Below are 15,541 nucleotides of genomic sequence, written 5' to 3'. Positions count from 1 at the left end.
CTGGTATTTGATACTATCCCCTCTAAAATTTATTTTTTTAAAAAGGTTCGATTAACAGTTGTCATTACAGCATTTGTTAATAAACCATTTTTAAAAAGTTTTGATATTATTTTTATGGAAAATGTAACAAATTTGTAAAAAGAAATTAATTTCTTTTTTCTCTTTCCAAAAAAAATTTCATAAATCAATACTTTTTAGAATATTTGTTAACTTAAAAAAAAAAAACAAAGATAAACTAAGAAAAAGTATACTTGTGAGATGTATAGGGACGTGAGAGACATCACCAAATACCGTTTTTAACATAAGCCAAATGAGGGAAATGAGCACATGCAACTCTCCCATTATCACATGCTATATATATATATATATATATATATATATATATATATCATTTAGACAAAGATTAATATATAGATCCCACTCACAACTTAGAACCAAGACACAAGGATAACAAAATAATAGTAAAATACTTACCCAAAAACAAAACAAAACAATACAATGGTACAAGGTGGAAAGGACATGTTCTCTCTCTTTCCGCTTTGTTAGCTTCTAAGCATGTTTTCATGATTGAGAGGGAGATATAATCATCAAGCTGCAGGTTTCCACTCAGAAATTAAATAATTAGTTTACACCATCAGTAGCAAAATGATCATAAATAAAGAAACTCGACCACTGCTTGAAAATATGGATGGGACAAAAAAAGCTAGGAGTGGATTAAAATGTGAAATAGAAGTGTCAAAGAAATTGTGTACCCTAGTAAGTGGTGTTTGTTGCGTGAAAGGGATTGCTCTAAGAGGCAATTTTCTGTCCTCGTTCATCCAAGATGTTATAAAGTCACTGTAAGAACGAAGATTGATAATGGAACTTTGACTAGGAAGTTATTGCTCTTCAAATACGTATAACTTGATACTGTAACAGAGACTCCTCTACCTAATAGTCTCTTACATTTATTTGAGAGAATGTTTTGTATCTTAAATTTGACTTTGAATGTCTAAACAGTGTTGTAAAGCTCTACAATATAGCTATATTCATCTCCTTCTTGATTCTTTGCCTCTTTGTCTCCCAAATGTCAAAGTTGCTTTATGTTCTCTCTTTTGCTGGAATTTTGTTGAGATGTGATGATAATAAATAATAATAATAATTACAGTAACTCTGAATTTGGTAATAAATGATTATCTAATTCGATGTGAAGTCCCTTACCTAACAAATTGAAGGTTGATTTCTATTTTTATGATGATATGCACATGCATGTTAATGGTTGGCATTTGATGGGAATGGTAACGAGGGCATTGATGTTTTTCATCACTTCAAAGTAGGAGTAGGACCATCTTATCCACCGAGCCCTCGTATCGTTTGCATACAATTCAAGGCTTGCTATTACCGGAATTACTTGCAATAAGTGGACTGACGTCATGAGTGTTATTTACGGTAGATAATATTATATATATATATATATATATATATATGTATATATTAATGGAAATTACGGTTCAAAAAGCCCCAAGTCTTTGTTTTGGTGCCATTACCTTAGCACGAAAAAATTATCAAAAAAAGTCACATTTGGACTTACTATGAATAAGACTTTTCTTTGGTGAAAACTATGAATCAGACTTGGTGATTGTACATTTACCTTTATGTACTTCCATAAAACACGTATGATTTGACCTTTGAAGTTAGTAGAAGCCTTGTTGAATCACTAGTAAAATTATACAGTCAATTAATTACCGGTAAAAATTGAAAATTGGGGTAAAATATAATTAATACTTTTGAAATTGGAGTTAATGTCAATTAGGTCCAAAACATTTTAGAACTAACAGACTTGGTCCATGAATCATATGCTAAATATGGAAATTTCATTTCCAAGAACATATGGTTTAGGGACTAAATTAGTTATTTTTAAAATATCCTAGTTCTGTTTGACATTAACCCAAGGTCCCAAACCTAGGATGCTAACTATATTTTACCCTAAAAATTATTATTATTTTTCAAAACTCCACAAACTGAACCTAATTGTCAATCCAATGGAGAAAATATTTGGTATCAAATGATACCATATCAGCGACGTCAAAATTCAATAAGTATGAGTTATGTCAATAAAAAATAACATTCTTACTAAATAAATGAAAGTCATATGTTAATAGGTAGTTATTTTTATAAACATATCTCTCATTTATTGAATTTTGATACAGATAAAATAGTATCATTTAATATAAAATACATTTTCTAATAAAAAAACTGATTATTATGACCATAAGAATAATTTAACTGCAAATGAAAGTTGCAGCCCGTGTTTAGTACCACCATTTTTGCCGACGAAAACTCTGTATTTATTGTCAAATCATGTACGATGCCTTAGTAATTTGGTTCTAATCTTTTCATAATTATATATTTAAAGCACCAATCACCAAATAAAAACACGAATGGCAAGATTCACTTCCAAATCTTCGAAGTTGCAAAGAGTATAACACAAGTAAAAATGAACGAAATTTCATGATAACATCAAATATAATACGGGCCTAACTCTCCACTCTAACAAGCCACATAATAACATCACCAATCACCATCATAAGTCAAGACAATAATACAAACCCAACAATAACACACAATCTTTTCTATCCTCTCCGCAATTACAATTGCAATTGCTTTTCTTCTACTTCCCTTCTTTCTTTCCTTTCCGTTAGCTAGTCCTCTCTTCTTTTGGCGGGACCGTGGCCCCTACCAAAACCAAAGTCTCTTTCTCATAAATACCTTCTCCCTTCCCAACCATACCCATTCCCTCCACACACCCAAAAAATCCCCTCCTCCCTTCTCTTCTCTTCTCTTCACTCTGTAAACAATTGCTTCACTCAAGCCGGGGCAGCCACGTCACCAATCATGAAAAAGAAGAGCCACCTCAGTCCCTTCTCTATGTTCATACTCTTCTTCTTGCAGTTCACTCTCGCTCTCTCTCTCACTCCAGACGGCCTGTCGTTGCTCTCTTTAAAGTCGGCCGTCGATCAAGACGGCTCTACCACGGCTTTCGTCGACTGGAACGAAAACGACGCCAACCCGTGTCGTTGGACCGGCATTTCGTGCATGAACATCACGGGGTTTTCGGACCCGCGCGTCGTCGGAATATCCGTCGCCGGGAAGAATCTCCGGGGCTATATTCCGTCGGAGCTCGGTGGTTTGGTTTATCTCCGGCGGCTCAACCTCCACAACAACAACTTCTACGGCTCGTTGCCTTCGCAGCTCTTCAACGCTACGTCGCTACACAGTATCTTCCTCTACAGTAACAATCTCTCCGGTTATCTCCCTCCTTCACTCTGTACTCTCCCTCGCCTCCAAAACCTCGATCTCTCGAACAATTCCCTCTCCGGACCGATTTCCGAATCCCTCAAGAACTGCAAGCAGTTGCAGCGCTTAATTCTCGCCAGAAACAAGTTCTCCGGCGAGATTCCGGCGGGAATTTGGCCGGAATTGGAAAACCTCCTCCAGCTCGACCTCTCCGCCAACAATCTCTCCGGCGCAATCCCCGACGATATCGGTCAGCTCTCCACTCTCTCCGGCACGCTCAATCTCTCCTACAACCACTTCTCGGGAAAACTCCCGAAATCTCTCGGGAATTTACCGGTAACAGTGAGCTTCGATCTCCGAAACAATAACCTAAGCGGCGAAATCCCTCAAACGGGGTCGTTTGTGAACCAAGGACCAACCGCTTTTCTCAACAACCCAAACCTCTGCGGATTCCCGTTACAAAAAACTTGCCGTAAATCTCAACAGGACTCAACACCGAGTCCAGATTCTTCTTCTAATGGCGAAAATAGTAACAGTAACAAAGGGCTGAGTCCCGGTTTGATTATACTAATCTCAGTTGCTGATGCGGCTGCGGTGGCCATCATTGGCTTGGTGATCGTTTACATATACTGGAAAAAGAAAGACAACGCTAATGGCTGTAGCTGCACTGGGAAAAGCAAACTGGGCAGCGGCAATCAAAAGAGAGCGCAATTCTGCGCTTGCTTGTGCGTTAATGGGTTCAAGAGTGAAGAGTCGGAATTGGACGAAGGCGAGAGAATGGAGAGAGCTGGGAAAGGGGAAGGAGAGCTGGTGGCGATTGACAAAGGGTTCACGTTTGAACTGGACGAGTTGCTGAGAGCTTCGGCTTACGTGTTGGGGAAGAGTGGGTTGGGGATAGTGTACAAGGTGGTGCTCGGAAATGGGATTCCGGTGGCGGTGCGGCGGCTGGGCGAGGGCGGAGAGCAGAGGTATAAGGAGTTTGCGGCGGAGGTTCAGGCGATTGGGAGAGTGAAGCATCCGAATGTGGTGAGGTTGAGAGCTTATTATTGGGCTCCTGATGAGAAGCTGCTTATTAGTGATTTCATCTCCAATGGCAACCTAATTACTGCTCTTCGTGGTGAGTACTGGTTTCGAATTCTATTGCTTTTCTTTTTTCTCTTTTTTTTTTTTATTATCTGTTGTTAGTTTTTTGTTTGTTTGTTTTTTACTTTGTTTGCTTGCTTGCATGTTTAGTCTGTAGAATGTAGTTTTGGATTTGGGAAAGGGATGTTGGGTATTTCATTTTTAGATAGGTATAACTATAAAGTACTATGCTGCAGTATCGACAGGAAAATTTTGGAGGGTACTTAAAAACTAGCGAAAATTTTGGCTTTGTCTGGAACTGCCAAGCACAGTTTTGTGTTTGTAAGCAAAAACATGAATTTTTAATTTGGACAGGTGATTTCTGTTCTCTTTTACTTTTTTTTTTACTTGAAAATAGTTTTGAAAACATAATTTAACAACTATTTTGGAAAAACAATAACAGACACTATTTGGTATATGCACATTATTTTATAGAAGTGCTAAGGTATTATTAGTTTTAATTTGGACTCATCAAATTAGAACAAAGTATTTATTTCTTTTATATTGATCCATTGTTGAATAATTCTATTATCATATAAAACTTTACAACTTTTGTCACAAGTATCTTATATGGACCTACTAATTTTTCTTTACCATTAACGTGAGTGAATAATTGTGATCAAAGTTGCATAATTTTACGTGATTTTAGAATTTTTGTTCATTGTTATTGCTCACTTCTCACACTGTTAAATATTACGTTTATAATATTTTTATAATAAATTTTTAATAATCAATTATTATTGGTTCTAATTTGAATCTATTAGTAAATTTTCTTTTTTCGCTAATAACATGTAATTTAGAATTTATTGTAAAATGGTGTAAAAATATTATGTACATTATATTTCTCATCACTTTAATACCTTTTGAATTTACTTTAATACGTTGTGAATTGAAATTGGGTGTGTCCATCACTCAAGATGGATCACTTTAATTTGATCGGATGTTTTCTATTTTCACCTTTTCAGTTCTTTTAAAGTTTGAAAACACCCATGAAAACAGAATTTAAGATCTATTTTGTAGAAAGGGCATAGGATTAGGACTGAGAGGTTGAAATGGGCGTGTCCATCACTCACGATGGATCACTTTAATTTCCTCGGATGTTTTCTATTTTCACCTTTTCATTTCTTTTAAAGCTTGAAAACAAAATACCGATGAAAACAAAATTTAAGAACTATTTTTTGAATAGGGCTTAGGATTAGGACTGAGAGGTTGAAATAGGGCATTGATTAACTTCGGCAATAATGCCGTTCGAGTGGTGAAGCATTGATGGTTTCGAACACCCATGGTGGGCTCGGCCTACCAATACCATTGATTATATTGGACACCAAATGATGGGTCAGTTTACCCTTCCTTTCTTTTTCCGCACCTTTCGCTCTAGTTTTGCATTTGGTCACTCAATTTAATCATAGTTTCTTTGCACATAGAATGGGGGCACACCCTACGACCATAATTATACGATCTGCACATTCATTCAATGAACTAGAAGTAGAATTATTGATTAAGTGATTATAATTATAGCTAATAACTGTTAGTCGTACTTACTACTGTGGCACATAAATTTACTACCTATGGACCACGTGGATAATATGCTGGTGATGGGCTGGCATTGATGTACTGATGTGTGCTTGAGTACTTTTGCGGGCTCAGTCAAAGTATGGTTGGTTGGGATAATTAGAATCAATGAGTTCCTATTATAAGTTCAATCAATGGATTCAATGCTAGGGTAGCCACATGCAGATCCTTTACCTCATTCATAATCTGACATTTTCTTTTTAATATCGAGATTCTGGAACGTATCCTTGTTGGAAAACATTATCCAAAACCGGCTTTTGATTATTTTTTTGAGAGCGGTTGCTCACTGTGACTTTACTACTAGGTTGCTTTTGCTTCAGAAAAAAGACAAACTTTTGTAGCGGATTTAAAAAATGGCTTTATTTGTTGGTCTTTGTTAAAGCCTATTGAATAGTGAATACTCCCTAAAATGATTTTTTTTTATAAATAAAATAAACTTGTACACAAATATTAAAAAAAAAATTACATATATCACAAAATTTATAAATAAAAAACAAGTAATTATTATATATTTTTATTTTTCAAAATTATATATTATAGTTTACTGTAATTAAATTTTTATTATTTGATAACAAGATATTTACGTAAAAAATACAGTAACTCCGTTGACGAGGTGGGACCTTATGGTCTCTTCCTGCTGTTTCTCTGTTCTCAAGTCATCTCATGTCTCACTTGCTTGACCCACATAGCTCGTAGACCTTACCAAACTCCTGAAGAAAAAGAAAACAAAAATTATTGACTATTGACTATTTACCTGCAATGCGTTTGGGCTCTGTAACTTCAGTTTGATACAGTTAACTCTAAATAGTACTAAATAAAAGTACATGTATTCTTATAGGGAGAAGTGGTCAGTCATCTTCAAGCCTCTCATGGTCCACCAGGTTGAAAATTGCTAAGGGCGCAGCCAAGGGCTTGGCCTACCTCCACGAATGCAGCCCAAGAAAATTTGTCCATGGTGACATTAAACCATCAAACATCCTCATTGACAATGAATACCAAGCTCACATTTCTGATTTTGGCCTTAACAGACTCATTAGCATTACAGGCAATAACCCATCTTCCTCTGGAGGCTTCATTGGTGGAGCTCTACCTTACCTAAAGTCAGTCCAAACTGAGAAAACAAACAATTACAAAGCCCCTGAGGCTCGAGTAACTGGTAGTAGACCTACACAAAAATGGGATGTCTATTCTTTTGGAGTTGTGTTACTTGAAATGCTTACTGGGAAATCACCAGAGCTTTCTCCAACCACTTCAACCTCCATCGAAATTCCGGACCTAGTGAGGTGGATTAGGAAGGGATTTGAAGAAGAAAAACCATTGTCAGATATGGTAGACCCTATGTTGCTGCAAGAAGTACATGCCAAGAAAGAAGTTTTGGCAGTGTTTCATGTGGCCCTTGCTTGCACAGAGGCAGACCCTGAGATTCGGCCTAGAATGAAAACTGTCTCGGAAAATATTGATAGGATTGGAACGTGAGAAAGTGATATCATGATCTTATGCAAGAATCTTGGTCATTTTGTACTGAGATTTTCTTCTGGGCAATTCTTTTGTCCCTTGGTGATTTTTGGAAATCAGAATTTTGTTTAGGTCACGGTACAGAGACTTGAAAAGCCAACGTTTTGTGGACCAAAGCCCAGGAATTCTTTTTGCAAGTGGATCAGCTGTTCGGACCACCATTTGATTATACATTTGTTTTTCTTTTTTTGTGGCAATTAAGTAGCTATATTTTGTAATTTAAAATTTATCCATATTCCTCAAGAATATGGACTTGTAATAATAATGTTTTTCATATTCTCCTCATATTTCTTTTTTTTTTTTTTTAATTGCAATTACATGTTGTAAAATGTACTTTCAAACTCGATCATGTCAAAAGTGCTGTCCTGTTTACTTCGATCTAGTCAAGTTTTGGGCTTTATTTTATTTATAAAAAAAATACTAATGTCAAAGTATAAGAGATAAGCTCATAACAGTCATTGGTACACAAAACAGAGGACAGGAACAAAGCAGAGACTTACAAGTAGTCTTGCCAATAAAATCAAAAAAAGGCAGTCCTCAGGGGAGAAGAAATTATGCAAAGGTAAAACAACTAGATTCCAAGAAGAGTGGGCCTTTTAAAGTGGTGGAGAGCCCAATTTAGTGAACTTTAAAATTGCTTGGGTGGGGCACGCCAGCCCGTTCAGTAGTACGCATGGGCTTAGGCCCCAGTTGCAAGTAACTGTGGTTGTCTGTCCCTAGAAACCATATTGTGAAACTACATTCAATTAAATTTGTGAATAGAAAATAACCTTTATAATTTTTATTTTCATCAATTAAAGAGTAACTCTCATGGAAGTATTTCATTAATCATGTTGCCCTCACAATGTTGGACATTTAGAGTATGTTTGGTAGGAATGATGAAAAATAGAGGGATAATTGATAAGTGGAAGGAAAGAATATATTTATATTTTCCTTTTATGTGTGTTTGGTTAGAAAAGATGAAAAAGTGAAATAACAGAAAATAAATAAATAAATAAATAAATAAATATATATATATATATATATATATATATATATTCTTTGTTTGCTTAAGAAGAAAGATGAAAGAAAATAACTGATAATTTGATGTCAAAAACTCTGGTGAAAATGGGCTTTTGCCCTTTTTTTTAAAAAAAAAATATCTAGCAAAATGCTCCATAACTGAAATTATTTATGAAAATGCCCCTGTTTTGAAACTCAATTTTTGGACAATCGAGTTATAGCGAACTGAAAAATAAAAATTTTGGAATTTGAGTTCCATGTGAAGTACTCGAGTTCCATGAACTCAAGTGCTTTACATGGAACTCGAGTTCCAGAAAAAAAAAAAAAAAAAAAAAAAAAGTCCACGTTCGCTATAACTTGATGTTCCAAAAATCAAGTTATATGTTTAAAACTCGATTTTTAGAAAATCGAGTTTCAAAACAGGGATACATCCCTAATTAGTTTCAGACATGGGGCATTTTGCTGGATATTTTAAAAAGAAAGGGCAAAAGCCTATTTTCTCCCAAAAACTCTTATAACCCTATTATATAAGAATCAATATTTTATTAGTTTTCATTGTACCCATAAAACGTTATATCAACAAATTAATATTAGTATAGATACACACAGTTAATTATGCACTAATGATATTTTAAAAATCCCAATAGACTATGAGACTTCATAATATAATAAACTATGATGACTTCATATATATACACAAATTAATATTAAGCCCTTTTGGATATACACCACTGTAAATTTCTTTAAAAACCTTCTTTCCTCTCTCCGTGTGTGTGTTAAAAATATTTAGTATTCTAAAAAAAAAAATTAGGATAGATGCACACAATTCATTACATGCTAATGATATTAAAAAAATCCCAATAAACTATGACTTTATAATTAATTAAATAAAATGTAAATAAGTATTAATTGTAATTTTTATCAATTTTGCATTAATGTGAGTGTGCATATATACTAAGAGCATTTTCCCTTTCCCTTTTCATCTATTTCCGGATGGAAGAAAATAGGTGGACCCAGGTAAAATTTTTTAAGATCATTCACATTAGCTTAAATGTATTTTTAGTCAAATTAAGTTTAAGAACCCCCCTTTTGTGAGGTTTAACTAATTTATTATTTATAAACAACATCTATCTCAATACTCTATCACTATTCTATTCAGATATTAGTTTCCCTCTCTCCAAATATCATTATTTTTTACTTGTCCTTCCCCAACTCTCTCTCTCTCTCTCTCTCTCACACACACACACACAATGCATGAGGGAAATCATCTAGATAATCATGGTTTTTGAATACTTAATTAATTGTCCATAAAAAATGATGAGTTTAAACTTTAAAAATTCTTATTACCTCTAGAAGTAATCTGTTCTTAAAGTAGCTTCAAAAGGGTTTGAATTAGTACTAATCCTCAAATTGATTAGAAAATCAAGTTAAAATCATAGTAGTATTCAAAAATTACGAAAAACTAGGATTTTAGTCAAAGTGCTGAAGAACCCAAATGTCAAACGACATTTTAATTCAGAATCTTAAGATTTTTAATTTTGGCTTCATTTTTCAATTCAAACTCTTATCCAAATGACCATAGAAGATAAACATGAGTTCAAATGCTTTGAGAAAGAAGAATGAGAGGAAAATTTAAATTTCCTACACTATTTTTCTTTATAAAATCAAGAAAAAAAAAATCAAAAAGGCTTTCAAAGAATTTGTGAGAGAGAGAGTCTTGCATAGAGAAATCAGGTTGTTTTTGTGCAACCCTACTTTTTGCATGGATCACAAATAGAGGTTGGAAAAAAAATTCTATTTTTCTATCTCTAGATCCTTCTTTATCAAACAAGCTTCCATAATCATTTCACCAAAACCCTAAATAATGAGAGTTCATCAATTGCTTGAAACATGTCTTAAGTTAGGTTTCAGTGATGGTACTCGCATCTACACAAAAAGTGAAGAAGGCTAGCGGTGCATCTCAGAATGATGCTTGAGCCAGCAAACCTACAAAAGAGAAGGAAATGAAATTTTGAAATAAGTTCAACGATATATAATTTTGAATCACAATAGTGGATAAACTTGGAATGATGTGGTGAAGGAGAAATGAACTTTTTGTCTGTGCTTTCAAACACATAGAAAATTTATCATAGTATCTATTGAATGTATTGAACACAAACTTTTGTACGGAAACTCATGAAGAGTTGGTGATATTTGTGAGATAGGTGATGATGTTTATTTTTGGAGTTTTTTTTAGGATTTTTGTAGCAATTTAGTGGTATTGCAAAGATCCCCCCCCCCCCACACACACACACACACACACAAGAGAATGACTCATTCGATCAATGAGTATTTGGCTAAGTTAGAGCCTTGAACAATGGATTTCATAAAAAGGTGGGTTGTTTTGGCTTTGTGCCGTTTGAGGCAATTTGGTTGTCTTAATCCCATATGGTATCTTCCTTTAGGGGAAAATCATCATTTAATGATGATGAGTTTATTTGATGGAAGAAGTTGGGTTGATTTGGTTCTATGTTGTTTGGGCCAGTTCAATTGGCTTAATCCTATTTGGTTAACGACTTTAAGGGAAACATGACCCCAAAGACTTGCTAAATTGGTGGAATTGTGAAAAATAACATTAAATGGTGATGAGTATCCCATCTATGGTGATTTTGAGGTTGTTGAGAATGAAATATATCCAATAGAAGTAAAGGGGTTTCATGTGTGTTTAGCTTTTATGCACAATGAGCTATTCATGGACTGATGGGTGTTGCAAATACCCCAAGCCCATTTTCAAAGTTTCTCCATTAAACACAAGATAGATGAGAAAAAACTCTCTTTTACTCTCCAATCCACGGGTCCCAAATTTTCCCTTAGAAAAAGTACACGAGCTTGGTCCATATGTTTTGTTTGTTTTTTTTTTTTAATAAGAATTTTGATAGGCCTATATATATATATATATATATATATATTTTTTGTGATAGCCATACAAACAAGTGTCATCAACACTTGACATCTCAATGAAAAACTAAGGTGTCTAAACTATATGAGATTGATGCTTGACCATACTATATGCTTTTCCTTCATAGGTATCATAGCCACTGGCTATTTTTCATGACTTTCAAAATCATAGATGGCCTTTGGAAAGGGGGCTGGAAGTTTTAGCATGATCATATATAGCACATTTGGGTTCCTCATTCCTAGTGACTCTTTGATGAGTTTTTTATGTCCCCACCTACCAATTGACTTACCTTATCTCAAAGGTTTTGTAGGAGTAAATGATGTGTGATTTGGATGGATATAAAGAGAGATACTACAAGTTTTCCATTCGGTTTGTACATATGAAACACAATTTATAGCATAATTTTCTCGTTTAAATCTCAATCTTTTTGAGTAATTCTCGGTTCTAAGTTGTTGTATGTCGCATAGAATTTATAGAGAGACAAAAATAACGTAAAATGGAGTCGTGTAGCAAAGGATTAAACCTTCAAAAGATAGTGACAACTATGATTTCAGGAATTTTTTTTTTATTTTATGACCAAATAATAGTGAGGTCTAAATAATGTATAGTGTGTAGTTTATTGTTTACCACTTTCAATAAGGTTGGACTGGAATTACACCTACCTAAAGTTAGGTTTTATGTCATCTTTTAGGGTACGTTTGGTTGAAGATGGAATAAGGTGAATGGAAAATAAAGGAGAAAAAAAGGAGTGGGTGCTATTTAATAAGGACAGAAGAAGAGAAAATATTTGAGTGGGGCCTAAGGATTTTCTACTCGAGCCTACAAAAAATCAGACTCTCCAAAATAGAGAGAAAACAGGCATGAAAATGCCTGTTGTTGATGAAAGACAAAAGTGCTTCCAGTTTTTTACTCTCACCTACCTCCAACTAATTCCCACTTTCCCACAAAGCTCTCATCAATCTTCTTCTCTTCACTCCAGCCTCTTCATAGCTCAACGGTAATAATGACTCAGCTTATCTTCTCTTTTTTTCCCTTCTTCTTGTCACTCTATTGGTATTAATCCTCTTTGTTTTTATTTTTTTTGTTTTCTTCTCTGACCAAGAATCATGTATCATTGACCCTTTTTTTTCCTCCTCATTGTCGTCATTATCTCTTTTGTTAATCTATTATTTGCCTTTTGTTTTCTTCTCCATCCAAGAATCAGGTATGACCTTCTCTTTTTTTCCCCTCTCCTCCTTGTCGCCATTCTCACTTTTATTATCTTCTTTGCTATTTGTTTTCTTCTCTAGCCAAGAATCGGGTATGACCTTCTCTTTTTTTTTTTTTTTTTTTTTTTTTCTCATCCTTAACACCACTCTCTCTTTCAATTGTTAATCTTCTTTGTTTGTTTGTTTTCCTTCTACAACTGAGAATCTCAAGTATGACTCTGACCCTTTTTCCCCTTTTCTTGTTGTCGCTCTCTCTGTTTTTAATGTTAAATCTTTTTTTTTCCCCTCTTTCTTGAGTTTTTTTTTTTTTTCCCATATTTTTTTTATTCTTTTTCCTTTTTTTTATCTAAACTATGTGCTCTTTTTATTTTCCATTGAAAATGCAGATAGAAGACTCAGAATCAAGTGGCACACCATTTGTATGTTTTCTTTATGTTCATTTTACTCAATTTTTGTTTACTCAGATTATTTGTGTTTTTTTTTTTTTTTTTTTTTTTTTTTTTTTTTTTTTTTTACACTTAGACCCTTTGGTAATTTTATTTTTATTTCTTGTTTTTTGCAAACCCCATCTGGGATTATGTCGGTTGTTTAAGGTTCATGTGCTTTGATGAGGTTGGTTTTTATTATCTGGGATTAGTTGTGATTGTTAGAATATGTTGGTGTAAGGTTTTGATTTATTCGTGATTGAGTTTTATGAGTGAAAGAGACCATATGGATTTTTTGAGGTTCATCTGCTTTAATGTGGTTGGTTTTTATTATCTAATATTAGTTTTGCTTGTTAGAATATGTTGGTGCAAAGTTTTGATTTATTAATTCGAGTGTTAGTGGCAAGAGCAGCACATGTTGATTAAGATTCATGTCTTTGGTTATGTTTCATATTATATGTAGACTTATTTCAATAAGCTTTTTACAAATACATGTACATAATAATTTTCATTTGTATTATTACTTATAAGTAGTTTATTTTACGTGACTAGTTATGTGTAGTAGTGTTTTTATAGTGTCTTTTTGCTAGTTATGTTTGGGATGATAGGAACTAAGATACAAAGGTAAGGTGCTTTGATTTGTAATTATTATGACCAATGTGTTGATTACTTCTTACTTGTGACGGATCTTTGGTAGATGGATAATCTAACTAATTGGGATAGTAGTCCACCAGAAGATATGGGTAAGAGTTGGGAGGAAAATTGTTAAGATCAATTAAGGAATATTCATGAACTGAACCAATTTAGTTTGCAATTTTTGATTGATTGGCAGAGAAGACAAGATGTAGCAGTTCTGCAACTTCTTGTACATGTGGTGCACGCAATATAGATGGCAGGCATATACTGTAATCCACGTTATGTGGATAGGGTATCCAAAGTAGTGGAGAAATAAAATATTCAATAAGAACTAATGAGTCAACTTAGATGTAGTGAGAAATGTCGAGACATAATTCGAATGAGACCTTATGTCTTTGCTAAGTTGTGTGAAATTTTTTGAGGAACTGGTCGTCTTTAAGACATTAAGGATTCTTCTGTTGAAGAGCAAATAGCCGAGTTTCTTTACATTTTATCACATAATGAAAGAATTCGTACAATTTCTTTTTTCTTCCGTCATTCTAGTGAAACTATAAGCCGTCATTTTCACACTGTGTTGAGAGCAGTCATCTACTTGGAAAATCAAAATTTCTTCTACAACCGAATGCGGCAGAGGTTCCCCCACAAATATGAAAAAGTCATAGATTTTACCCATACTTTAAGGTAAACATATTTTCAAGCAATTACATGGAAATTTTTTCTAATAGGAGTAAAGAATTATTGATTTAATAGATTGTTTTGACTTTAGAATTGTGTAGGGACAATTGATAGGACACATATTCATATAAAAGTGTTATCAAAAGATGCGCCTAGATATTGAGGGAGGAAATAGTACACAACTCAAAATATACTGGTAGCATGTGATTTTGACATGAGATTACATACATTTTACCTGGATGGGAAGGGACTACCTCTAACTCAAGGATAATTAAAAACGCTTTAAGTAAGGAAGAAAAACTTATAATCCCCAAAGGTAATGTTAAGTTATAAATACAATGTTAAGTTATATAACTTATTTTCTTAATAAGCAAATATTATCTAGTAGACGTGAGCTTTATGTTGAGATGTTGATTTATCACGCCATACAGGGGTGTACGTTATTATTTAAAAGAGCATTTAGCATGTGGCTCAGAAAATGTTAAGGAAATATTTAGTCATCGACATTCCTCTTTGCGCAATTTCATTGAAAAGACATTTAGTGTGTTAAAGAAATGATTTTCTAATATATCTGGAATGACATAACTTTTTTTTCCCAGTTGATATGGTTATTGAGATTATCTTGGCTTGTTGTATATTGCACAACTATCTTATGAGAGTGGATCCAGATGAAAGGTTGATTGTAGAAGTTGATCAAGAAATCTCGAATGGTGACATACATAATGAAGCTAGAAATAGTACAAATGATAGTGATGTAGATGCTAGAAAATGAGCAATATTACGAACTAGTATAGCAACTAGAATGTGGAATGATTATGTATTGCATGATCAATAATTTTAGTCATTGTGTTATGGGATTTGACTTGCTTTTGTGTATCTTTCTCAATATAATAGTTGTTTTGTATGCACTATTGCGGAACATTTAACTTTGTTGCTTTTGTACAACTATTATCATCACCCTATTAATGTTTTATTCAATAATTAGACTTTTTTTTTAGAAAAAAAATTCAATTACTAGTTTATTTGTTGTAATATTATGCTATGTCTTATTTTTTTATTATTGGTTTGTTTGTAGTAGTTGCATGTAATCTTTGTAATAATATTGTAAAGAATAATATGTTTAACATGCAGTCTTTAAGGATATTTAAGACATTGAAAAATATAACAACCGA

The 15,541-nt window shown here is 33.7% G+C and overlaps 1 protein-coding gene across 1 annotated transcript; it reads left to right on the top strand.

Moving 5' to 3' along the window:
* The first annotated feature begins 2,550 nt into the window (after positions 1-2,550).
* LOC115982255 (receptor protein kinase-like protein ZAR1) lies at positions 2,551-7,759 on the top strand. The gene is made up of 2 exons (XM_031104802.1): positions 2,551-4,393; positions 6,809-7,759. The coding sequence occupies exons 1-2, from the start codon at positions 2,875-2,877 to the stop codon at positions 7,444-7,446; spliced, it is 2,157 nt and encodes a 718-aa protein (XP_030960662.1). The 5' UTR covers positions 2,551-2,874; the 3' UTR covers positions 7,447-7,759.
* Positions 7,760-15,541: the final 7,782 nt, after the last annotated feature.

The sequence above is a fragment of the Quercus lobata genome, chromosome 3 (assembly GCF_001633185.2).
Source record: "Quercus lobata isolate SW786 chromosome 3, ValleyOak3.0 Primary Assembly, whole genome shotgun sequence".
Lineage (NCBI taxonomy): Eukaryota > Viridiplantae > Streptophyta > Magnoliopsida > Fagales > Fagaceae > Quercus > Quercus lobata.
Note: the sequence above shows the minus strand (reverse complement) of the source record. Positions and strands in the feature narration are given on the sequence as shown.